Source organism: Heterocephalus glaber, unplaced genomic scaffold (genome assembly GCF_053883595.1).
Source record: "Heterocephalus glaber isolate CG9 unplaced genomic scaffold, H.glaber_assembly_v1.0 deba00001444, whole genome shotgun sequence".
Lineage (NCBI taxonomy): Eukaryota > Metazoa > Chordata > Mammalia > Rodentia > Bathyergidae > Heterocephalus > Heterocephalus glaber.
Window position 1 is genome coordinate 28,853,481 of NW_028258297.1, and position 26,496 is coordinate 28,879,976.

Below are 26,496 nucleotides of genomic sequence, written 5' to 3' on the forward strand. Positions count from 1 at the left end.
GCCCATATACTCAGAAGTCTCTAGAGAAGATGAATGGTGGAAATGTTGGTTTCAGTGTAGACTATCCCAGCAACTGTGAAATTTCACTCCTTTTAGAAGATCCTCCAACCCCAGAGGATGGTATGGCTGAATGCTCACATCCTACTGGCTTCTGCTCTGTCATGTGGCCACCTTAACATCAGAAGAGGCTGGGAAATGTAGCTTAACTGTGTGCCCATGATACACTAGAATGCAGTTTAGTGAGCAAATGGCGGTCTCTACCCAAATCTACCCTTCTGGTCCTGTGTCAGCTGGAGGTGATGCTGGTGGCTGAGATTAAACTTGACTGAAAGGATTCTCCAACCCAGAGGCTAGTAGGTCTATTTCAGTCTTCTTTTAATCACTCCACCTTGGACTTTAGTGTGGCCTTGAGGGGCCACCTCTCAGTTGTGCCCTGGACCTGAACTCGCTCAGGCATCTCTCTGGGCCATTTTGTCTCCATCTGTTAGATTTTTTTTTTTTATCCCATTCCTCTATCTGAACCAACATCTGATATAGGTAATATACACACATATTCTCCTCATTGTAAATATTTTCAGTACATAATATGTGCAGAAAAGAGTATTTCCAGTTACCTAGATTTTAAATTAATATTTAATTTAGTGAAATTATCACTAGAAAACCTGATTTCGCTTAAGCCTCTAAATTCAACTTTTAAATCTTGAAATTCTGTGTATAAATGTACTGAATGTCATGTTTTTCTTTAAAAATCACTTCTACTTGTTCTTTGATTGATGTTTAACTCAATTTGAGCAGATTTAAATTCCCTTAACAATTAGTCCCATTTACAAACTTGGTAACATTTCCATAACTGTTTTAGACCATATTCATTTGCTTAATTTATCTGATAGTTTTCTTCACACACTTCAAGGCAGACAAGGTAGACTTAGCATCCTTGTGTGCAAAATTTTTCTTACAATTTAAGCAATTCTTGTAAATCTGCTTTGTCATTTTCAAATGTTTGATTTGTCTTATATGTTATAATACTGTTTATAAACTTAAGTAGCATCGTATGCTTTCAACTAAAAATTATTGGTCTAAAATCAACACATATCTCCAGTTGAAAACATAAAGCTTGACTTAAATAGAAGTTAAACTTACACATACATACATATGTTTAAACCTATTTTAAATTTAACATCAAAATATTATGCTTTGCTTCATGGTCTCTGCACTAAATTCTATCCCTTCTCAGGGTTGCAAAGTCATTTACTGTTCTAAGTAGAGAAGTTTACCTTCTCAGGAAGGCCAAGATTATTAGGATTAAAAATTAGTAGGACATGGCTGGGGATTTAACTCAGTGGCACCATGCCTGTCTCTCAAGGGCAAGGTCCTGAGTTCAATCCCTGGGACCAAAAAAAAAATTAGTACAGCAGTGGGTGTGGCTCAGTGGCAGAGCACTTGCCTAGCATGAACAAAACCCTAGGTTTGATCTCCAATACCAAAAAAAAAAATTATACATATAATGCCTTGGACTTGCTGCCTCCAAATATGTAACAAATAAATGTTTGTTGTTAAGTTCATTGTTATGGCTTGTATCTAGAAGTCCCCTAAAGCCTCATGTGGTCATAGGTGGGGCTTTTCAGAAGTGGCTGGATCTAGGGTGTGTGATGCTGTGACTGATTCATGGTGTGATGCTAGGATTAAGGGTATGAGTGCTACTCACTCTGGGTAGCCTGAATAAAATATATGAGACAAAAAGAGGACTGCTGTTGCTATTGCTTGGTGCTTGTCACTTGCTGCTTGCTGCCTTCTGCCTGCCATGAACTTTTTCTCTGCCATGCCACCCTGCCTTGGAGCCAGCCAACTATGAACTAAAACTTCTACAAACTGAGATAAGTAAACCTTTCCTCCTTTAACTTTGGGTGTTAGGTATCTTGTCTCAAAGAAAGACACTCATACAGTCTGAAGTATTCCACGCTAGCAGCCCAAAATGATGGTGTGTGTTCATCAGCTTTCCAGCAGTATAACAAAATACCTGAGATGAATTAACTTATAACATAAAAGGGTTATTTTGGCCTCCACTACATGATCAGGTATTGCTTTCAGGCCTCTGGTGGCAGTGACGGATGGCAGTGGCAGGGAATATGTCCCAAAGCAAACCACTCACCTTATAGCTGGGGAAAAAAGAGGAGGAGGAAGGGCCCAGGGTCCCACATCCTCAATGACCTAAGGTCCTCCTACTAGGGACCACTTCATACAAATTCCACCACCTTCCAGCAGCACTACCCTGCCACATAGCCCTAACACATGGGCCTTTGAGGAGGGCCAGGGATTTAGCTCAGTGGTTCTGCCACCTGCCTCACAAGCGCAAGGTCCCAAGTTCGATCCCCAGTACCAAACAAAAACATGTCCTATGCTCGCTTCGGCAGCACATATACATGGGCCTTTGAGGGGACATTCAACATTCAAACAATAGCAGGGTGCAATAAAACACTGACTTTATTAGATTAAAGAGCAGGACAGAAAAGCCATAGCTACACATGGCTGGGATAGTTCTCACTGGTGAAGATTTGTCTCTGCTGGCCACTGTTCACATAAGCAGGCTGTCTTGCATTGTGCTCCATCCTGTCTTAAATAGATGGCTGCTACTGCACCCATCTAGAGCCCAGCAGACTGCCCTCACCTAATCAGCTCTGCATTCCCTTTGTATTTGGCTTGTCTCACTATATTCTATAGGCCTGCCAGTGACTTCTGTGTTCATTTTTCATTACTTCAGCAAATTCTTGAAATCTGCTTTTTAAAAGAAATGATTTATTTTAGCTCACAATCTGGGAGGGTTTAGTCCACGGTCGACTGGCCTCACTGCTTTGGGGCCTGTGGTAAGGCAGCTCATGGCACAAGTGTGAGGCAGAGGAAGCTGCTCACCTCAAGGCACCCAGGAAGGAAAAAAAAAGGGAAGATACCAGAGTCCCATAGTCCCCTCTGACCTTTCAGTGATCTGCAAAGACCTAACTTCCTCTCCTAAGCCCCACCTCTGAAAAGCCCCATCCCCTCCCAATGGCACCACAGGTGGTACTAAGCCTCAGCACCTGAACCTTTGGGTGACACTTATCCAAACCACAGCAGCCTCTGTTTTCTAAGGTGCATGGCATCACCTTTTCCCTTTCATCTCTGCCCCTGGCCTGGCCTCTAAAACCTCACACTCCTTTCAGACACCCCTAACCTGTCTTCAAAGTCTACTGTCCTTTCTTCCAGTGAAATCTCTCTCTCTTCCTCTGTCTTAATCAGTCTTTTTTTTTCTTTCGACTTTTTATTGTTCCTCTTCCAGGAACAAGACCAAATCCTCTATTATTTTGTCAGTGTTGTGTTTTTGACTTGTTTCTCCTTGATTCCCTAAGCAAATATGATTCTTAGAAAGCTCCAAACACAAGCATTCTTAATTTGTGTGCTCAGCCTTTGAGTTTGCAGTAAGTTCAGTCACCTCTCTCTCTTAACAAGAAAATGGCATGTAAGGGACCCCTATCCCTTCTCATCTTTTCAGTGGAAAAAAGTACATCCCTCTTAGGAACTAAAGCCACAATCTGGGTCTCCAAAATTCAACTTTGTGGTCAAGGGTTATACAATGAACCAAGTGATTATAAAGTTTACAACTCCAGAGACAGCTGGAGATGGTGGGGCTAACTCGGGAGCTTGTGGACAAGCCTCACAATCTGAGATACAGGCCTCTCCACATATGACTCTCATCTGTCCAGTGATATGGTTCCTAATGATAGTAAGAGAGGCTGAACCAGATGCAGCTTAGTTAGGCCTCAACAACGTTCCCACACATCTCGGGAGTGGAATTGCCCAAGACTTCATGCTGTCAGAAACTCCATCGTCACTGGGATGAGGGACAGTTCTGTCCATCTCCTAACAATTAATGACAAGGGGATCGCTGACAAGTACACTATCAGGCACTTCACAGTGTGTCAATTCTGAGTTACTCAGGAAAAGTTCTATTGTTAAAAGAGGAACATTTCTACATTGTTGGTAGGAATGGAAACTGATATAACCACCATGGAAATCAGTGTGGAGATTCCTCAAAAAACTAAAAATAGAAGTTCCATTCAACCCAGCTATTCCTTCTAGATTTCTTCCTAAAAGAGTCAAAGATATTACATTACAGCGATACATGCACAGCCATGTTTATGGCAGCACAATTCATAATAGCTAAATCATGGAAGCAGCCTATATGCCCATCTACAGATGAATGGATTAAGAAATTATGGTATTTAAACATGATGGAGTACTACTCTGCCATAAAGAAAGATAAACTTGAGTCATTTGCAGGCAAATGGATGCACTTTGAGACCATAACATTAAGTGAAACACATCAGATATACAAGCTCAAATGTCACACTGTTTCTCTTATATGGGAAACACAAAATATAAATAAAAAGGAAAATAAATGATAGATAATAGGAAGTAGAGAGATAGATCTTGCCCAAATGTGAAAGGGATCAAAAGATGAGAGGGGAGGGGAAAGGGATGAGAAAAGAATTAATATGTACCAATTCCCCACAAGGAATGTAAATGTTATGTACTGCAAACATTTACTAATAAAAGAAGTTGAAGGCCAAGACAACTCTGAATTCCTGGGATTTGAACACAGGCCTCACTGATGGCAAAGTCCCTGTTCTCAGCCCCTCCTCCCACCACCTCACCCGGCAAGAGGGACCTTCTCTGCTCTGGGTTTCCTCAAAGCCAAAGATGGACTGTCAAGTGCAGATCCCTGAGGCTGAGGGTCACTGGGCCAAGCAGCTGTGCTGAGCACACTCAGCCTCGAAGACACAGGGGCGAGAGCAGCCCATGTCCCCCAGGGCCAGTCCCGAGTCTGTCCTCGGGAAGCAGTATTATCCTCATCACCATGTCATGCCTGTGGACTTAGTTCCAGTCTTTGTGGGGCCATGGATGGAAGATGGTCCTTTCAGTGCCTGGCCGCCTATCAGAAGCCTCCTCCAGTGGGGCTTTTGTAACCTGTTAACAGCCCCAAGCCATGGAGCCAGCCACACTGGGACTGCAATGCAGGAAGAGGAGCCACACGGCCCCAAACTACAAGTGTTTTTGCTGGAAACGCACCCTGACGGGGAGATGGGAGAGGCGCTGCAGAAATTGGGGTCAGGTCTTTGAGACTGAATCATTAGGTCCTGTGGGCTGGAATCGCCAGCAGATACAAGGTTCCTGCTCCTTTTCTAACAAAGCCAGCTCCACCATATCCCTGAATCTCCATCCCCCTCCTCCCACCCACTGTTGCTCACTAAATTTAGATCCTGGTCTGTCCTTTTCCTGTAGGGCGAGGGTATTTTAAGCTCTCTGCAGTGTGGTGCCGCAGGAGAGGCAGGGACTGCAGCCTGCAGTGGAGGCAGACGTGGCGGCTCCCCGTCTGACACCCATCTCTCCCGCACCATCTCCCTTCTCCTCCTCCCTCCTGGGGGCAGCCAGGGGGAGCCCACTGTGAGTGTCTGCAGGACAGCAGGCGGGCAAGGACAGCTTTCCCTGGAAGGCAAGGGTCAGGGAGCCAGCCCCACGTGGGAAGAGACGCAGAAGTGACAGGGAGACTTGTGGCCCTTGACCTTCTTCCCTAAGAAACCACGGAGGGGCTGATGCAGAGATTTTAGAAGCTTTGCTGATGGCGCATCAACTTCAGGGTGGGTTTGACTCAGATGTGGGCACAGCGGTGCCCAAAGGCACAGACAGGACGATGCGGTCTCTGGTTTGGTCCCAGAAGGAACTTGAGTTGCTCCTGAAACAGGAGTTAATATATCTGCTGCTGCAGCTCCACTTCTCCCCAAGCACAGTGCCGTTTATCGGGCACCTTTTATGCAGCTAATTAATTTCCACTGCAGAGTGGACTTGAGAGGAAAACAGCCTCCTGCCCCAGGAGGGAAAACTGGAGCGAGGCCCAGGGAAATGTGTTTGCTGTTTCTAATTAAATTGTGAATAGGTGAACTGGAAACCCTGCCAAGGCCTGAGATCCTGAGGCTTTGCCAGCTTCTATGAGGCCATCAAGAAACATCTTTCCAGACTTTGAGCAACAAAATAAAAACCCATTTGGACTCCTGCCTGCTGCCCTTTCCCTCCAGCAGCAGACATGGCATCTTGTTGCATGCCAAGTAGTGTGTGAGATTCCTACAGCCCAGTGTGTGTGTGTGTGTGTGTGTGCGTGTGTGAGAGAGAGAGAGAGAGAGAGAGAGAGAGAGAGAGAGAGAGAGAGACAGAGAGAGAGACAGAGAGAGAGACAGAGACTGAGAGAAGCTGAGTCGGCAATTGAGGGCATAAGTTTGGGGCCAGTGGTGCCAGGTGGAGTTCGACATCTCAGGCCTCTGAGCCCCCCGTGCCCACCTACAGTGGCACCTCTGCCTGCCCAGCTGTCACAGAGGAAGACAATGGAAATTTGGGCCGGGTCCTAGGGTGTCAGATCTGAGGATGAAGAGGAAGAACAGGAAGGCTACACCTGTAAGAAATCTTCAGTGGTCAGTGGTTCCGACTGGAGAGCATCCTGGAGGCTGGTGCCGAATGGTTGGACCCCAGCAGATGCCACACTTGGCCAGAGACAGATGATCCAGGAAGGCCCGGAGATGGCCCAGTGATACCAGGACTAGGCTGCCACATGGCAGTTCTTGGGGGTACAGAACTCGAAGCCAGCTTGCCCTCTCCCAAGCCACTCCCTGCCCCTAAAACTTGAGCTGGAGGAAAATAAAGACCCTGAGCCCCAGGTCTCAGGCAGGAGGCTGCTAAGGCAAATAGAAACAGTGGCTTCCCCTCTTCTCCAAGGGAAGCTGTGGTCTCAGAGACAGAGGTGAATGTGGACAAAGAGGATGAGGACGAGGGAATAAGAAGGGGGAGGAGAGCAGGACAAATGCACAGGAATTCAGACCCACCGACGAAAAACTCTCAAACTCCTTTGACAGCTAACGCTCTGCTTGGTCTCAAGGCTCTGACCTTCACCTTGACCTTCAGAGGGACTCCGGGAGTGGTGTTGTCCTAGAAGGTGCCACAATAGCCTGGCGTCTAGACAGACCTGACAGGAGAGGCCGGTGCAGGGCCTCCGATTGGCCGCCTTCTGTCCCCTGACTTCCCAGGCCAATAAGCCCCCGGGGCAGCTCTCTTCCCTGAGTCTGAGAACCACACACAGCCTCATTCACCCTTTCCTGCACCTGTACTGTGTGCCAGGCCCGATGAGAGTTGCAGAGAGAACCCAGACGGAGCCATGCCACAGCCTGTGGGACCAAGGGACCCAGAAGACTTCCTGGAAGTCTCTGACCTGGGCCTTCAGCAGTAAGATGACTGGACACACAGGGATGGCACATGCTGAGTGGAAGGAGCAGCACACACAGGCACAAGGCAGGAAAGAGCCCAGTGACCAGGAAGTAGAGCAGACAGGTGAAGAGGCCAGGGAGGGAGGGAGGCTAGACCAGGCCCACCTGGGCTAAGGGGCCAAGGCACAGCAAGGGGAGGAGACAGGGAGTTTCCCAAAGAGGAGGCCGGCACCTGAGACCAGAGTCAGGGACGGATGGGCAGCGGGGAAGCCCAAGGTCAGAGTCGAGAGTGGGCAGGAGCCTCTTGGGACAGAGCAGGTGAAAACGGGGAGGCTAAGAGTCAGGGAGGCGGCAGCAACGGCAGCCCAGGAGACAGAGTCCTCTCTGAGAGATTTAAGGACAGGGTTTAGACACCATCGGACAAGGAGAGTGGGAGAGGGAGGAATCTAGGCCGACCTTCAGGGCTTAGGTAACTGGGTGAAGGCGAGAGGGTCAGGACAGTGGAATCAGCACAAAGGTTGATGCTGAGGCACAGGATGCCCAGGTGGAGCTACCACAGGTGGCGGAAATACCAGCCAGGAAAGAGGGCGGGGCTAGCAAGGCCACCTGGCAGAGGTGGGGTGGGGGTGGACATCAGGTAGAGGACAGCCACGTCACAGAGCAGTCAGAGGCTCACTGATGCTCTGACTCCCTCACTGCACAGAAAGGAAGCCTTCCTGGGGCAGGGACAGCACAGGAGGGACACTCACTCCCGAAATAGCTCTTCCGGTTCTGTCCTGAGCGACCTGGGGCTTAGGTCAGTCCTGGGACAGAGAATGGAGGGCCAGGCTGAGGCCACTCAGCAGCCACGGCAGGGGAGCCACGGGCCAGGGCAGCTCAGCAGGGATGCTCCAGAGCCCCTGGTTCCAAATAGCAGTGCACCTACCTTCTGTCTTGGACTCCTGGGCCAGGGGTTGGTGTGCTCCCAACAGAATGTTCCAGAAGACGCGGAAAGGGCTGACAGTGTCCCCCACAAATCACTGGGGGTCCACCCAGGAGTCTGCAGGACTCCTTGAGTTGTCTCTGTCTAGGGGCGCTGAGGGGAGTGAGACCCCCTCTTCCTCTCCCAGTGACCCTGAAACCCACACCCAGGGAGAGGGTAGCTAGGACGCAGCTCCTGCAGATTTTTTTTTTTTTTTGGTTGTTTTATTTGAAAACCCCAGGGTGTGTCCCCTCTCTGGCCACACCCAGCCCCTACCCCCACCCAGGACATGACAATGCCACACACACACAAGGCTGTGAGCTGCACACAGGGACACGGGGTTGCACTCACGACAACACTGAAAAAATATACATCATATATAATACACCCAGAGCTCCTGCTCCCCTTCCCAGCCCCACCAGCCAGCCACAAGCTGGCCATGGAGGAAGGGGCAGGGCTGTGGGACCCCAGGACTTCAGGGCATAAGAGGAAAGAGAACAACAAAGGAAGGGGACTTGGGGAGGTGGAGGAGCGGGGATCCCCAGAGAGAAATGGAAGTGGAGGTGAGGAGATCGGGAGAGCAGCGGGGCAGGCCCAGTCGCCGGGGCCAGGGAGGACAATCTCCGGGACAGGACAGCAGAAGGCCGCAGAGCCCCTCCACCCCACCCCTGCCCGGCCATGGCTCTCGACACCTCCTCCCCAGTACAGAGCAGGGCTGGTGGGGAAGACAGATACAGGGGAGGAAGGGGGCCTCTGCCGTGGGGGACAGAAAGGGCTACTAGGGTCCCCCAGCCACCCCGGGTGCCACAGGAGCAGCCAGGGGAGGACAGCCCCACGGCAGGGGAGGGTGGAGGAGGAGGCCAGGGGTGGTGCCAGGAGGGCTACTGGCTTTCCAGACTGAAGGACGGCTGTCGAAGAGCCGCCTGCCTCTTGGTCTCTTCTCTCAGAACGTCCTTCTGCTTCTCCCCCGGGTCTGTCTCCCCAGGGCAGAGCTTGCTTTTGCTCTCTGGCAGGAGCCTGGCCTCAGTAGCGCTGTGCGGGGCTCTCAATGATGCGTCTCTCATCGCTGCTCGGGGAGTTGGCTGCCTCTGAGTCGCTGCTGTCCTCGTCCTCCTGCTGGCTCCCGGCTGCCCCTACTACACAGGCCTGCCGACTCTGGTAGGACTGCACAGGGCAGGAGCACAGGGCAGGAGCACAGGAAGACGGGTCGGCAGCCTGCCCCACCCCAGGGCCTCTCCTCTGGCCCACGCTCCCACCTCTGCCCTCCAGAGACACCGGAGCAAGCCAGGTCCCTCACTGGTCTCTGCCGACCCCTCCATATCAGAGCCACTCACCTCCATCGGGTTCACAATGATGGTGAGAGCAGAGTCATCCCAGAAGAGGTCCGGGTCTTTGGGGTCACTGGAGGCCCCCGGGGGCCCACTGAGCCCTGAGACCCGGCGGTGAAGGGAATGGATGCGCACAAGGCCCAGGATGACCATGAGTACCAGGAAGCCCACACACACCACGATGATGAGGGTTGCGGCACTGGGGACCACTGTGGGGAGAGCAGGAGGAGAACATAGGGATATGGCCAGGTGGGGCACTGGACCGGGCAGAGGCTGCCCAAGCAAGAGGAGTGCTGTGCGAAGTGGCCCAGGACAGGTCGGAGCCTGAGGAGCTGGAAGAGAAATGGGCACTAGGAAGGGCAGGAGCAGAGCAGCTGCGGCAGGACTGGAGTGCATGCGGAGAGGGAGGCAGGGGCCAGGGAGGGGACGCTCCTGGCCAGTACTGCCATGACAGCAACAGAGTGCAAGGACAGAGCCTGCCTAGATAGAGATGCCCAGACAGAGGGACGGAGGGGATAGCCACAGGGGCCTGACTGAGGCAGGAGCAGATGCAGGCTCCAAAGCCCTCCTGGAGGAGCTAATGGCCCCAGGGTCGGGGACACGCCAAGGGGCAAGGAGCAGCCCCTTCATGTACCCACCTGAGCTGGACTCGCTCCTGCTTGTCGACACCTCCCTCCTCCTCATGGGCTCAAGGCTTCGGGACGCGTGGGGCCTCTGCTCCTTCCTGGCCTCCCCCTGAGGCATCCCCGCCTCCCCCTCAGAGCTCCCCTTTTTCCCACCCTTCAGCCTCACTTTGATGCCCAGGTTCATGGGGATGTGGATCCTGACAGGCAGTGAGAGGTGGAAGGGTACCTGCACCCACACGCGGACCTGCGAGCTGATGGAGGACAGACAGACGTGCATGCACAGGTACAGGCCCAGCAAGAACACGTGGGCACACAGCTGAACCAGAGCCACCATACCCTGCACCTGAGCCAGGGCCCCAATGGCCTGCACGCCTGTCCTCACCATCCACCTGGCCACCTGATCAAATATCGGAATTAACAGAACGTGTCTCAGCGTCTCCAGAAAGGTGTGGAAGAGCCACAGGTGCAGAGCCACCCAGCTCCCCACCAGCTGAGCAGACCAAGCAAGCCCCTGCAGGAGGACGTAAACACTGCAGGCTTGGGCCACGAGGACTGCAGAGGAGGTGGCTTTGCACACGGCCCTGCCCGCCCTCAGCACACACAGGTACAGCTCTCTGAGAAGCACAAGGGGGCAAAGCAGGGACGTCTCCAGCCCCAGGCACAGCACATGGAGGCAGAGACCCCACAGGTGCACCCACAGGCCCAGGGCCTTGGCAGGCAGCTGAGTCACAACAGGCCACATGTCCACACCCCTGCAAGACACCTTGACCCAGGACACGCAGCCCTTGCTCAGGGGCTAGTCCATGTGAGTTGCACAGGCACGCCCCTGCACACACACATCACATCCCAGCCCAGCCCCAAGTTTACCTACAGCCTGAGACTTTCACAGCGATGGACAGAGCAGAGCAGAGACGCATACAGCCCAGGAGCCCCCCAACCCTGCTGCAGATGACCTCCTCAGCAGCCACCAGCACGCTCACAGTCACCCACTCCAGTGCCAGGCAGGTGTACGCGGAAGGCCTGGCTGGGCAGGACTGCCAGCCATGCACCTCCCAGAGGCCGCCCAGGGCTCTTGGCCAAGTGTGTCCCCAGACTGACCTGATCCACAGCCCACTCAGGGCCACTTGCCAGGCAGACTGACTCTGCCAGAGCAGCGTGGTGGGCAGGCTTCGGGGCACTGGCTCCCAGGAGAAGATGGGCCAGGCAGGATGAAGTTTCTCAACCACCTTCGAATGGGGGAGGAGGGCCAAGGAGACAGAGCCACCCTTCCTGCCCACCAGCCTAACACAACCCCTTCTGTCTCCTAGTCAGTGGGCAAAACCACCCCACTCGCTGATGGCCCGGGGGCTAAGCCGGCCCACAGTGGGGCCTCGGCCAGTCAACTTTCACCCGGGCACCAGGAGAACAGGCCAAAGTTTCTGGCATATGCTGCATCGGTGCATTTGTCCCTCTGAGCCCCGGGCTGGTGAAGAAAATGCCAGGTTGGTTACCAGGAATAAGAAAGGACCCCAAGAAAGATAAAATACAGACACTCTGTAGGCAAACAAGTCGGGTTAATTAGTATAAGATGGCCCAGGGGCCAGGGATTTAGCTCAGTGGTTCAGGCACCTGCTTTGCAAGCACAAGGTCCTGAGTTCAATCGCCCGTACCAAAAAAAAAAAAAGATGGCCCAGGACGCCGGGGAGATGGGAGAATTTTAAAATTAGCTACAGACAAAAATCAAGAATATAAGAAGTTCCAACACCCTTTCTAGCTCCATTAGATGCGATCAGTTCACTCTGCCCTTGAGCAACCTCTCTGGCCTAGTGTCAGGGCTGTTTTAGCAAACGGCCCATCTATTGTGAGGACACTATTGAAATCCCTGTCCTCACCCCATGTGGTCCCCTCCTTGTGAAGAAAGAGCCTCAGGGGAGTCACGTTGGTTCCTACCCTACTTGGTTCCTACCCTGCGGTCCCACAGCTGCTCCACTTTCCTTCCACTTTAGCTCCAAGGAAGCCCAGAGTCAAAACCCTGGCACGCCCCTGCATCTGTATTGTACATCTCAGCACGCACTTGATGAGGTGGCCTTATTCCCTGGCTACATCACTGACCTTTTCTCTTTACCTCCTCATTCATTTTCTTTTCAATCCTCTTTCTTTTGTGAGTTTTTCTGGGAAGCTTCAGATTTTTGTAGGAAACAAAGTAGGGAAACGGTGTCCAAACTTTGCCGGGCACCAGAAACACAGGGGATCTTGGAGAACCACTGATGCCTGGCTGCCACCCCTAGACGTTCTGACATCACTGTTTTGGGGTGTCACTTAAACCCCAAGACTTTTTAAAGCTCCCGAGTGACTATGATGCACGTCAAAGTTTGGGATAACTCCGTTATCTCCTCTCACCCTTCTCAAACAATCTCATTCTCCCTTAACTGCCCTCCTAGATTCCCAATTTCTCAGCTTCCCAGTGCTTCTCCTGCTTGCAGACCTTCTCTCCAAGGTCTGAGCTCAGACCCTACATAGGCCACCCGCCCCTGACCATCCTAGTTGGCACAGATCTTTGTCCAGAGCACATGGAGCCACAGAGAAACGGGCCTCCGTCCCACTGGGCCAGACCGTATCTCCTGCTGCTTGTGCATGATTAATTTGACATTTCGAAACCATAATTCTGCAACATCACCCTTGGGCTCAGGAAGAGGGAGGGAAGGAAGACCTGAGGAGTCAGAAAAGGGCTGGAACAGGTTTGATGAGGCGGATCACCTCTTGGGCCAGGTTATGGTGCCTCTCCAAGGCCCTCAGCCAAACTCTGACCCCTGCGCCTGCTCAGGCCAAGACAAGGAAGGAAAGGCCGACTGGAACTCGAAACTGAAATCTAGAGGGAAGCATGGGGCACCTGGACTCCAGCTCAAAACAAGGATGGAAGGAAAAGGAGGCAGGGAGAGAGAAGACCCCAGTGGTTCAAAAAAAATAAAGATTTAGTTCACTAGAGTGTCTCCATTGACTAACTATCATGTGACATGCCTTTGAACCTTTCTTTGCTCCTTGGTTATGCTTGGGGGGTGGGGGCAGCAGTGGAGATTAAACTCAGGGCCTTCTCACTAGGCTACCTCCGCAGCCCATTTTTACTTTATATTTTGTGACAGAGTATTGCTGAGTTGCTAAGTTGCCCAGGCTGGGCTCAAACTTGTGATCCTCCTGCCTCAGCCTCCTACAGTGCTGAGGTTACAGCTGTGCACCACCACACCCAGCTTTGGTTATGCCAGGGCTGAGGGCCATGTTAGGGCACAGGCTTTTGGAATCACACTGTCTGGATCCTAATGCTGGCCCTATCTTTGCATTCTCTGTGCCTCTATATCCTTGCACTTAAATGGAATCACTCTGACACCTATCTCATTTGTTGTTTGCAATGGCTCGATGAGTTCTATGTGTAAACACAGTGATGGGCACAGTGTGAAAGCTCCTTGTGTTTGACAACCTATTCTTACCTTTACCGGCCCTGGAATGAGTGTTGCCTGCCTGGCAGCGGTCAGTGACAATTTCCCCCAAGCAAGCACTCCCGGGCTCCGTAGGGAGTTGCCTAAAAGCCCCCTGCACTGCTGTCTGACATGCTTCCAAAGTGACCAGTCGAAAAGTGGCTTCAATGTTTACAAAATTACAATGCCTTCCAGAGCCAGCTCTGACAAAAGCAGATGATTAAGTCGGATAATATCAAACAGGGCCCAAGGCAAGGTGGGTCCCGAAAAAGTGACACAAATAAATTTATCTTGTAACTTGGTTTTGAAAACAACTTTAAAACAGAATTCCAAAAGTCACTTTCAGCACTGTCAGCATCATCTGTCAGTGTTTAGTAATGTACGGAAAGACTTGCTTGATAAAATAAATGTAAATATCAGCTTACTGAATAGTTTGCAACTTCATAGAGAGAAGAAAAATGCATAGAAAACAGACTGGAACATAATATACTGTATCAAGAGTGGTCTCCTCTGTGGTAGAAGCCTGGCTCATTGTTCTTTCTCATTTTTCACACTTGTGTTGTCTGGTTATTTCTACAATTAAGCAACTCTTACATTGAAAACAAAATTGTCCCACTGGTAAAGGACCATGGTCAGGGAACAAGACTGTTTTGAAGGCAGCTCCCCATCTGGAGGTAAACCTTTGCACATTTTGTCTTAGAAATATTCTGACAATTTTGTAGACGCATATAATTATAGCAACTCTCTCCTTGAAGGAAGGACAGTATCAATAATTCTTTTATGTCCCAAACACCATTTTAATCAGTGCTAGTACCCTGTGGGTGCTTCATAGATGTCTGAGAGCTTCATACAGATCTCTAGGTCTACAGCTAATTTTATATGGCCGGGGTTAGCAGGAATCGTAAAGACACAGACACCCCACAATGACTGATGCCAGTGCCCAGGTCAATGACTGAGGAAGGGACAAGTCCAAAGCTGCCCACTAAGCAGGTGCCAGGGGAATAGAATCCACTGCTCTACACTGAACCTCCCGTCCCAGGCTGAAGGGGAGGCTCCCTGTGCCCAGCCCTCCCTGCCCAGTCTGCCTCAGCTTACGTACTGGAGTTCCGGTGGGAGCTGGCCAGGCTGTGCCCAGCCATCTCGGGAGGGGGCTGGTGACCTCGGTGCAGGAACTGCTGGGAGCTGAGCACGTGACTGGGATGTGCCACCCGGTTCACACTGTGCAACACGTTGACCTGGGCAGAGGAAGGGCTCCATGGCACACGCTCCTCACCTCCAGGGCCCAGTGCCACCTCCTAACTGCCAACCCGCACCTCCTCCTCTACCCGGGGCCAGGCCAGGAGTCCCCCAGGCTGCAGTGTCCCTGCCCACCAGCCACAGACATGAGCTATGGTGGAAGGAGCTCTGGGTACCTCCACAATGAATTCATTGCTGGAATAGCGGCCGTTCATTTCTGAGCAGGACAGCCGGAACTTCCTGGCATAGAGGGCGGCTCCATGTCGCAGCTGATAATGAGCCTGCCTCAGGATCTCCTCATACACGGTGATGCTCTCCACACCTAGGGAACATGGACGCATGTGCAGGGGCCAGCGAAGGCAGCCTGGGCAGCTCTCTCACTCCACTCCCACCAGACACCCGCAGGCAAAGCCACAGAAGGCTCAGCACCATCCCTACAGGGTGTGCTCTGGGCTCCCGAGGCAGAATGCTGCCGCGCCCTCCACTCCACTCCAGTGTGCTGGGGCGAGTGAGCAAGGCCCCACTTCCTGCTCTGCCCTTCTGGGCCAGCTCTGTGGCTTCTGGGGAGGAAAGGAGAAAGCACAACAGAAGGGAGGTGACAGGCAGGAGAGAATCAGAGGGAGAACACACAGCCTCCCTGAGGCTCGGAAGGGGATGGAAACAGGAGGGGGTGGTCAAAGGCCTCTTCTCCCTTCTTCCACCCTTTGGGCCCTGCAGAGTATTCTGGAAACCAGCAGCTCACCACTCCCCAGCATTCATTAATAGATGATCACTCGACTCAAAGCTGCAGTGTGTGTTCTTTCCACTCCCCTTCCCTCCCTTCCACTCCTCCACCCAAGGTATATCAGGTACAGGTACAAATTCCCAATGATGAATGTGATCATAATGTATACCTAAAATGTACGAATAAAGTTAATTAAAAAAAAAAGCCAGGGCTGGGGATTTAGCTCAGTGGCACTGTGCCTACCTTGCAAGTGCAAGGTCCTGAGTTTGATCCCCAGTACCAGGAAAAAAAAAAGCTACAGTGTACGCTGGAGTCGAGTGAGCTGGAGGCCAGGGAAGGTGACTGATAATACCAAACAGCTGGAGGACCCAAAAGCTCATCAGGAAGCCTGAGCTCAAAGAGGGGAGGATAACAGAGGCCTGGAGGGAAACAGAACCGAAGCCAGGGGCAGATGTGAGTCCAGCCATGGAGAGGAGAGAGAAGAGAGGAACATGTGGACCCTACAGCACCTGGCATACTTCCCCAGCTGCAATATGGAAGCCAAAGGATCTTCCAACTGGGAAGGTACAGGTGGCACTTGGCCACCCCCTGGGCCTGGAAGGACCCAGGCGCTTCCTCAGGTGAGGGGCACAGCCACATGAAACACAGCTCCTGACCCCACTGACCAGCGATGGTGAGGTAGGCAGATGTGTTGGTGAGCTCCAGCCCTCGCTGCTGCACGGATGTCATGTCCAGGAGCAGGCTTTCCTTCTCGGGGTCCAGGTCGTCTCCCACCAGAGAAACTTCACAACCATCAAGGTTGTGCACAATCTCATCTGACATGCGTGTGTCCGTCACTGGGTGGGAGAGAATCGGAGTCCAGGTCAGAGCTGGGCCCACTGAGGTTCTGATACCCGGCCATCACCATCAGTTCATGGCCACTTTTCTGCCCCTGCTAGGGGCTTTCCATAAAGGAAGTCAGCATCATTTTCATCAAACCATTATGCACAGTCTCCTTACACCCACAGGCCTCCTAAGGTTAAGATGACATCGTGCAAAAACACACGAAGTACTCGTCTGCAGCCCCCATCCGCTCCCTCGTTCTGCTTGCAGACATTGGGCCCCGCCGTGGATGTCACTTCCTGGGGCCATCCTCACCTGTCCCCTGCCAACTTTCATCCTTTTTGGCCTCCACTTGGTGAGAAATGGAGCAAGTGATCTGAAGATCAGGGAACAGAGGGACACCTTCGGGTCCCTCAAAGTCCACAGCAGGGCGGGCAAAATGGGCAGTGCCGCTTAGCAGGATCTGGGGAGCATCAGGCTGAAGAACCACCACATAGCCCTCCACTTCGGGGATGGACACACAGGACTCTTCGCTGAAACACCTACAAGAGAGGGGAGACAGACCACACGTGACCCCAGCACTCTCTCCCTTAAAATCTAGGTTCTGTTCATCACTGCGGCCTCCACCTCTACAGCACAGCACCCCCTGTCCAGGGGAGGGGAATAGTACATCTGCACCCCAACCCCATAGCAAAGTTGGAGGGGGTTGGGGACAAAAGGTAAGACAGCCCCAACCTGTGGGGGATTGCATCATCAATGCTGTACCCCAAGATTACAGAACATCTATCAAACTCTATCTGGATAAAAAAAGAAATTGAACTGACAAATATGTGTATATATACACATAGTTCTTTGTTGATGTTGTTGTTGTTTTGTTTTGTTTTGTTCTGTTTTTGGTACCGGGGATTGAACTTGGGTCTTTCCACTTGTGAGGCAGGCGCCAGAACCACTAAGCTAAAATCCCCAGCACTACACATAGTTCTTTATCCAGGAGGTTAAAAAAAATACACAGTTTCAGTATACGGTCTGGCAGATGTTGCCCCCAAAATATAAGGAGGGATCTATCAAAGGGCGCCATCTTTCTCAGTGTGTCTTCCATTCCCTCCAATATCAGAGAAGCTGACCACTGGTGAAGATAAGTGACCTTGGACTTAGACCCACCACCCCGCGGCCTGACTGACCTGGGCATCAGTCCTAGAGGACTCCGCCACTCTGAGCCAACCAACAGGGCACCGCCCAGGACCCAAGCTTCGGGGAGAACTCCAGCCCCGCTCTGCCAGCAGCACTGACACCAACCATCTCATAGCACTTGCTGGTTTGTGAACCACTTTGCCCACATCATTTTATTATCACCTGTTCCTGTGCTGTAGAATAGGGATAAGAAACCAAAGCTCTTAGATCAAGTATGAGGCACACACAAGAAATATTGTCAATGGCAAGACTTAAATCCATTCTTCTTATTCCAAGTCCACTGACCTTTTCACTAAACCACAGCTACCATTTGGAGCCTGGGTCGGCACCAGGGAAATGTATTTATAAAGAAATTTCCTGGGCTGGGGATTTAGCTCAGTGGTTCTGCCGCCTGCCTCGCAAGCAGAAGGTCCTGAGTTCGATCCCCGATACCAAAAAAAGAAAAGAAAAGAAATTTCCTGCTTTGGTTTGAATGTATCCCCCAAAAACTATGTGCTGGAAATGTAAACCCCAATGAACAGTGTCGGGAGGTAAGACCTAATAGCAAGGCTCATGAGTGGATTAATGCTGATTACAAAAGGACTGAAGCTTCAAGTTTGATCTCTCTCTCCCTCTGTTTCCACCATGAAATGATAATACCAAGGCAGCCCTCATCAGATGCCAGGCTCTATAAGTGGCCTAGTCCCAGGAATTCCAGCAGCACCAAGCTGCCCGGGACAGGAAATCGCTTTCAAAGAAGTACCTAAAAACATGGAAGCAGCTGTGGACCTGGGCAGTGGATATGGGCTAGAACAGCTTTGAAGGGAATGCTAGGAGAAGCTTGAAGAGAATGCTGGGAGAAGCTTGTGCTGCCCCAACAGACAGGGCTCAGAAGAGAAGAACTGTAGGGAACGCATGGAACTTAGAAATTACCTACGAAGTCATCATCAGAACATTGTAGAACTGCAGGCAGCAACAGCCATTCTGATAAAATCTCTTTTGTGCTCACTTCAGCAGCTCATATTCTGATAAAGTCTTGTTAAAAAATGAGGACTATCAAAAGAAAAAGGACAATCTTATTGGATATTCATAAAGACTATCCTTGGGGAAAAAATTGGCTAAATTATGGTCCATGCTTGATAGTTTTGTGGAAGGCAAAATTTAAGAGCAATGAACTAGATCACCTGGTGAAAGAAAAATGCTAAACAAAATATCGAAGATGTGTGGCTACTTTTAGCCACATACAGTAAAATGAAAAAGGAAAGAAATGATTTAAAGGTGGAATTTATCACTAAAAGGAAAACAGACCTTTAGGGGCTTGAAGAATTCCCAGCATGACCAAGTGAAAACAGAAAATGTGCACCAGAGTATGGCCAGGCAACCCTCTGACGAAGGGATTTGCACGGACAGAAGGAAGCAAGGTGCTTTTCATCAAGACACGGGGAGAATGGCCCTGAAGCCATTTCGGAGACCTTCAGAAAAGCCCAGGATACCTACGAGAAATTGTCACCCACAACCCTGTGCCCCTCAGGTCCTGTCCCCCACATTCTGGAGCAGTGCCCTTCGGCCACGACTCCATCATCTCAAATGCAGTCTGGACCACTGCTCCAAAGGGGACAGGGAGGAAGCCCTGGTGGCACCACGTGCTACTGCCTCATCATGAGCTCAGGATGCAAGAGCTACGGGGGCATGGCTTCCTCCACTCGGTACCAAAGGATATCCGGACAGCCTGTGGACTCAAGCAGAGACTTGTCACTAGGGAAAGCCACCATCATGCTTCCTACTGGGGCAACACTGAGCAGAACGGCGAGTTGGAAGTCTCCGAGGGCAGAGTCACCACAGAGACCCCAGAACTGTACAGACCTACCAGCATGCAGCACTGGCTGGGAGAACTGACGGCGCTACAGGGCCTGAGCCCAGCCCAGCCATGGGAGTGGGGCTGCCCATACCTTGGGGGCTGAACCCCACCATGGTGCGTCCAACAAGTGTCCCGTGGGGCTACTCAGAGGACTACTCTGGAGTCTCAGGATTTAATGCTGCTGCCCTGGTAGCCTCTGCACTGCCTGAGACCAGTTACCCCTTTCTTTTTTTCCTTGTTGCTCCCTTGTGGAACAGGAATGTCTATCCCATGCTTGTCCCATCATGATTTTTTGGAAATGGGTAACTTTAATTTCACAGGCTCACAGGTGGAGGGGAATTTGCCCCAGGATGAATCCTGCCTTGAGTCTCACCCGTATCTGATTTAGGTGAGACTCTGGACTCTGGACATTGGGCTGTGCTGGAACAAAACAAGACTTTGGGGTCACTAGGCCAGAATGAGCGTATTTTGCATGTGAGAAGATGATAAATTGTGGGGGCCCCGGGGCAGAATGCTATGGTTTAAAGGCCCCTCTCCAAAAAGGTTCATTTGTAGGCAACTTAACCCCCGATGGAGTGGTGTTGAGAGGTAGGGCCTAATGAGAGGTGTCTAGGTCATGAAAACTCCACTCACAGGAGTGCATGGGTTAAATATTAACTATGGAAGGACTGTAGTGCTCGCTCTCGCTCTCTCACTCTCTCTTCTTGCCTCTCTCTCCCATTCTCTCTCTCTCTCTCCCTCCCTTCTTCCGCACCCTCCTTTCTGCTGTTCCGCCAGGGGATGACACAGCAAGGAGTCCCTGGCTAGATAAATCATCCAGGCTCAGTATCCTGTCATAGCAGCGCAGAAGGAACTGATACATCTGCCTTGAACAAGAAGATTCACGCGAGAGTAGGGACTCAGGTGCACACACTGCCACTGACTGAAATGATTTCACAGAGAGAGCTGGAATTATTAATGCTACTGAGCGTGCCCGGCTTGGCTGCTCAAGCAGCAGATGCGATGGCCGCAGGGCCCTGGAGTTTCCAACGACCATGACTTGCTGAGTTCCTGAGCCACACAGACTAGGCCCCTCAAAGGAGGGGAAGGCACTGCCCTCCTGGGCAGGAGGGAGAATGGGTGGTGAGGAGGACAGTAAAGGGAACAGAGGAGTGTGAAACAGGAAAGGGAGGCAAGCGTGCTGGGCATGTAGGTCAGTGGTGCTGTGCCTGTCCCACGTGTGAAGGCCCTGGGTTCCATCCTCAGCAACACACACACACACACACACACACACACACACAAATACACACACACAGAGAAGGTGGGAGGGAGGAGGAGCAGGAAAGGAGGGAGGGAGGCAGGCAGGCACACATGGCTGAGAGCTCTGAATGTGATGAGAGTTCAATCTGTGAACTGGGCATGGTGCTGCACACCTGGAATCCCAGCACTCTGGGAGGCCGAGGCAGGAGGATGGCAAGTTCAAGCCTAGCCTGAGAAAATTAAGGACTTAGCAAGACCCTCTCTTAAAATAAAAATTTACAAAAAGGCTGGAGATATAGCTCAGTGTGAAGGCCCTGGTTTCAATCTTCAGTACCACAAAAGAGTCTAATTTTTAGTTTTATACCATGGACAGAAAGTCCATGATGTCTTATTTATAAAGGAGTATGCTCACAAAAAGTCTGATTTAAGATCACCACAGGGTGGAGAGTGAACTAAAACTACATCGAGTAGTTGGGAAGCGGGACAAGAGGCCAGGTTTGAGGTCTTGAAAATGGAAAAAGACAGAACAGTTTCCAGACACCCGCACAAAAGCGGATTAGGTGTCCTGGGAACTGATGGGGCATGGGGGATAAAGAGGGAGGAGCCAAGGATGCCTCAGGAGTTTCAAGCCCGGATGATGCAAGGTTAGAGAAGCCATTAGAAAGAGAAGTTGAGGACCAGGGATTTAGCTCAGTGGTTTCACCACTTGCTGTGCAAGCTTAAGGACCTGAGTTCGATCCCTGGTACCAAAAAAAAAAAGGTTAGAGAAGTTGGGCCCAAGCTGGGTGGTGCACACCTGGAATCCCAACATTATGGCAGGAGGATTGCAAGCCCAAGACCAGACTGGGCAACTTAGGGAGAACCTGCCTCAAAATAACATTTTCAAAGGGCTGGGAATAGAGGTCAATGTGAAGGCCCTGAGTTCAAGCCCCAGTACTGCAAAAGAAGAGGGGTGGGGTGGGGGGTGGGGGGAATTATTGCAAGTACCTACTTTGGGCACTGGTTATTTATAAAGTTGATTATTTCAGAATTAGCTCACCTGGGTTGAGGTGCTGGCAGAACTTCTAGACAGAGGCTGCAGGAAGCACCTATAGACTCAAGAGCTATGGAAAGAAGACAAAGCTAGAGAAAAAGATGTTGTTTCCATCGTTCAGGGGGTAATGTCAGGAGTAGACAAGTTTTCTAAGAAACAGATTTGAATTTTTTTTTTAATTTTTAACTCTTAGAAAACTTGCATTTATTTAAGCATGGACCAAATAGTTGCATAAATCTGGCTTTAAATGGACAGAAATCCAAGTGCCAACAACTGGAAGCTAAGGAAGCCACATGGACAAAGGCAAAGATACGCATTTGAGAGGTGGTGCTCGGTCTCTCTCTCTCTCTCTCTCTCTCTCACACACACACACACACACACACACACACACACACACCTCTATATTTTTCCCCACACTCCCAGGGAAGTTCTAAGATGACACCAACCATGAGGGAGGCTTAGACTTGGAAAAACCAGAGCTGTCTTTCTTAACCTCTTAAGAAAATGCCAAGGCCCTTTCCTCCTTCTAAAGGACCAAGAGCGGGTTCCGCACCCTTGGATGGGCCTCCATCCAAGCCCGAAAGAGGCATGAGGAATTCAGTGGAGCCACTAACAGAGAAGGTCAGCTCCTCCACGTGGGGATTCCTCCTGCTGAGCTCCACCTCTGGGCAAAATCAGAGCCTGCCCTTCTGCCGTGCCTCCTGAGGACACTGAAGGGAAAGAGCTGAGTCCCTGGTCTCTGAGGGACTGAGCCCTCCACAACTGGGCGGTAACCCTTTAACACTGGAGTTCTGACAAGAGCGCGGTGAGTGCCCACTTAGCTCTGACCTGCGCCTGCGGCCTCAATTTCCATGACCTTTGGCTCCATGCCAAAACCACACACCACAGACCAGTGGCCCAACTCCCAAAAGCCACTGCCTCTGCCTTCCACAGCCCTAACTGAATGTGAGGCCTGACAGTCAGGCCCACTGGAGTCACAGATGTTTATCTTCAGATAGCTGGAGAAACTGGGGCAGAGTAGGAAGAATGCAGGAATCCTGGCTTCCAGATCATGTACTGCACCCACCAAATGGCAGTATCTCCAAAAACAGGCCCATGCACCATGATGAGGTGTGAAAATGCCTTCATACAAGAGTAGTCAAGCTTTAGACTCTGCTAGGCATTTGATCTGGATTCTAACATTTAGTTCTCATAATGATTCCTTCAGACTCTATTATTATCCCTCATTTGCCAAGTTTATTTAAAAAGCTAGTAACAGGTCCTGTGTCCTTTACTACTTATGCTCTCATTGTCTCTCAATCTGTATTTTTAAGTACCTAATGTATGCCTAAACTTTGAAACAATGTAGAATTTTTCTTTGAAAGGATCCAAAATCATTCACTTAGAATTCAGAGGTAAGCCAGCTTCTCCTGCAAAGGACCAGTCAGTACATAATCTCATCTTTTGGTCCATATACAGCCTCTGCTCCAAACCCCTGGGCCACACTATGTTCCAATAAAACTGTGTTTACCAAACAGACAGCAAGCCTGGGACCATAGGTTGCCAACCCCTACACTTGGCTCCTTACATTGGCCTGGAAAGTCTTAGTGAAGCAGATTAAAACAGGCAAAGCAAACCAAAGTTTGTTCTCTGCTCAAGGTCATCCAGCCAATTTGAGTTGAGTCAGATGAACGTCAGGCCCCCCAGCCCCCAGTCAGCTCTGTCCCACTTGACCCGTCAGCAAAGGGACCCCCAAAGCCCCAAGATATGAACTGCTCCTTGGGAAACCCGAGTCTAGCCAGGCTCTGCTCCCAACATTCCCACATGACCTTGGGCAGCCAACTGCCCTCTCTGGGAGCTCAGAGGGGGAGGCCCGCTCCAGGTGACATCTTAGGCCACCCAGCAAGACCTGGCCTGCTCCGACTGCCCTGGCCACCCAGCACTCACTTGACGGCAGTGGTGAGGCGCAGGGGCCTGACGCCGGGCGTAGCAAAGCGCAGACTGTTCATGTAAGCCACATGCTGCAGGGCGTGGTTGAAGGTCTCCACATCATCCCCCTCCAGGGTGAGCAGGGACTGTGAGGGGTTCACGTGGACCTGGGCCCCAGACACAGACACAGCTGAGAGCGGGACAGGAGGTGGGCGGAAGGAGGCAGGTGGAGAGGTGGGGTGGGCAGGGGCAGGGGCCATGCTGGGAAGGAGAGGGTGGGAGTGGTCTCTACCTTCATGCCTTTGCCCAGGCTCTCGAAATCCCTATAGTCCAGCCCCTCCCGGCATGCATAGAGGCACTCGATGACCTCGCGGCTCTCCAGGCGACCTGAGCGCACGCTGAAACCAGCCAGGTAGCCATGGAAGTAGTGGTGGATCGGCAAGGGGTCTCCTAGGGCAGAAACACAGGGGTAGGCCAGCGGTGAGAAGAGGAAAAAGAGAGGAGGAGGGGATGGGAGGGGGCCTAAGAAAGGGGGAAAGAGGATGAGCAGGCTATAAATAAGGAGAAACTTGGAAGGGAAAAGAAAGAAAGGAAAGAGATTAGATGTGAGAGAGCAGTGAGGATAAGAGACAGGCCGGAGATGGGAGCAGTGGGACCAGACGGGCTGGGGCTGCAGCTCAGGGCCAGAGGGCTCACCTAGTGTGCAAGGCCTGGGTCCCAGCCCAGCACTGCAAGAGAAAAGGGAGGTGCAGAAGAGAGGGTAAAGCCAGGGAGAAAGAAAAATGAAAAACAGACACGACAGAAGGAGAGAGAAGAAAGAAACAAGAGGAGAGGGGAGGAGAAGCTCAAAGGAAAGGAGGAGGCTGAAGGAGTGTTCCGACGGTGACATGCAAGGACACCAGGACGGATGTGTGTAAGCTTCGCGGACAGAAGCTCTCCCCCTCCTGCATGTCTGCCTCATGCCGCCTCCTTTCTACCTGAAAAGCCAGCAGGAGGGGCCCTTTCCTGCATTCTGTGTTCACCCAGTACCCAGCCTTGCTGCTCCAGGCAGACCCTGCCTGGCTGAAATTCTGCAAGGCTCTGCCCCCTGGTGGCCCGTGAAGTAGGAACTACAGAGGCCCAGTGAGACTTGGGGTGGGAAAGAGCACAGAGCAGAAAATCAGGACGAGAACTCTGGGGTCTGGGGGTTTGCACACAAAGTACCTCGGGTGGTGTCTGTACTGTTGTCTCCTCCCTTTTCCTTCTCTTTGTTCTTCTCCTCTGGGGACCAAAAAAAGTGGCAGTGATCTCAGGGTGGTGGGGACAGATGGACGAGAAAAACAAGAAGCCCTCATGCCCACTAGGACTTGCAGCCGCTCAGCTGAGTCCCAACCCCACTTTGGTTGTGCCCCAACTTCCCAGGCTTCTGTTACAGATACTCCCTCAAATATGTTGCAGGGGGAACACAAGAGCCTGGCCAGCTAGGCACACGCGTGCACTCCAGGGGGAAAATACGAAAGAAATGGCTAGAAGGGGGAAGGCTGATGACACTCTAAAGGGTCGCAGGGCCCCTGCAGGTGTGCGCTGGGAAATCAGCATCACTGTCCCTGAAGTTACAGGAAGTTACACTCTGGACACCTGAACAGGGAATTCCTCAAGTCAGAGGAGATGGCCGGGGACACGGAGGCCATGGTGTCCCTCGGTGAACACGGTTCAGAGTGACCACCCCACTGCAGGGATGAGCGGGGGTGGGAAAAGGCTGCCTTGCTCCTCAGCAGGCTCCCTCCCCTCGACACCCGAAAAACTCTAAGTCCTCGCTGAAAGGAGGGGAACCAACCAGTCCAGCAGGCCCCTATCATGAGGACGGGCTCCCTCCGGGGTGGGTGGATGAGGCCGTTGTCATGGATGAGGGCAGGGTCGAAGGAGATGCCATCAGCGTAGAGTGTGACCGTGGGGAACTCCAGATTCAGAGCATAGTGATGCCACTCGTCATCACAGACCTTGGGGAGCAGCATGAGGACAAGAAAGTCTCAGTTACTTCCTGTGCAGAGAACTAACCTCACACAGCCCCATCTCCTAGGAGACCAGACAGCCCTGCATATTCCAGCTCTACCAAGCCCAGATCAAAGAATCTTGATTTTCTTGCCCAAAATCTACCAGGCAACCAACCTAGTACGGAAAATTCCACTAGCCCGGTAAACTTTCAAAACTGTAAACACAGAGTTGGGTGCAGTGGTGCACAAGCCCATGATCCCAGCTACATGGAAGGCTGAGGCAGAGAGGGATCACTGGAGCGCAGCAGCTCGAGGCCAGCCTGGGCAACACAGCAAGGCCCCATCTCAAAAAACAAAAGCACTATAAGCCTTAAACGATGTTGTGAACGAATTTTTCCAAAAATATTTGTGGACATATGTCTGGCACTGGAATCGCTGGGGCAGTTTCTACTCAACAGGAACCACTGACACAAACATTCCTTCCCTTGGTAGACTGTCCTGGGGTCGGCCAAGGTGGATGGAACAGGAGAATTGGCTTCAGCAACTTTCCTCTAGGCTCAGGCCTAGGCCCTCTACCCTTCCTCTCTTCACTTTTCCTCAGTTTCCATATTTATGCCGATAATTCCAAGCTCTCCTGCTCCAGCCCGGAACTCACCCTTGAATGCTGGGCTTTCCCTGAGACATCTCGCTGGCATCGAGGTGGCAGTCCGTGCCCCTCCCTTATCCCCCAGTTTGCCCCAGAGTATGAAGAATGGCACCGTCCATCCAGATATTCGAGCAGCTGGCCTGGGAGACCACATGGGTTCCGTTTTCCTCACCCCCACGTCCAGCCCACTGGCAGGTGCTGTCATCCGGGGTCCCAGGGGCACTCGAAGCTGTGGGCTGTGGG

General features: G+C 51.6%; 1 protein-coding gene across 1 annotated transcript in view; it reads right to left on the minus strand.

Moving 5' to 3' along the window:
• Clstn3 (calsyntenin 3) overlaps positions 1-26,496 on the minus strand; it is a 61,885-nt gene that overhangs the window by 25,032 nt on the left and 10,357 nt on the right. The window contains exons 9-18 of the mRNA XM_021248021.2: positions 25,451-25,613; positions 24,838-24,894; positions 23,927-24,084; positions 23,653-23,801; positions 16,742-16,968; positions 16,270-16,440; positions 15,057-15,202; positions 14,744-14,879; positions 9,576-9,778; positions 8,206-9,405 (exon numbers count right to left, since the gene is read on the minus strand). Of these exons, the coding sequence (XP_021103680.1) occupies positions 9,265-9,405; positions 9,576-9,778; positions 14,744-14,879; positions 15,057-15,202; positions 16,270-16,440; positions 16,742-16,968; positions 23,653-23,801; positions 23,927-24,084; positions 24,838-24,894; positions 25,451-25,613 (1,551 nt within the window). The 3' untranslated portion in view covers positions 8,206-9,264. The remainder of the gene's footprint in view (positions 1-8,205; positions 9,406-9,575; positions 9,779-14,743; positions 14,880-15,056; positions 15,203-16,269; positions 16,441-16,741; positions 16,969-23,652; positions 23,802-23,926; positions 24,085-24,837; positions 24,895-25,450; positions 25,614-26,496) is intronic.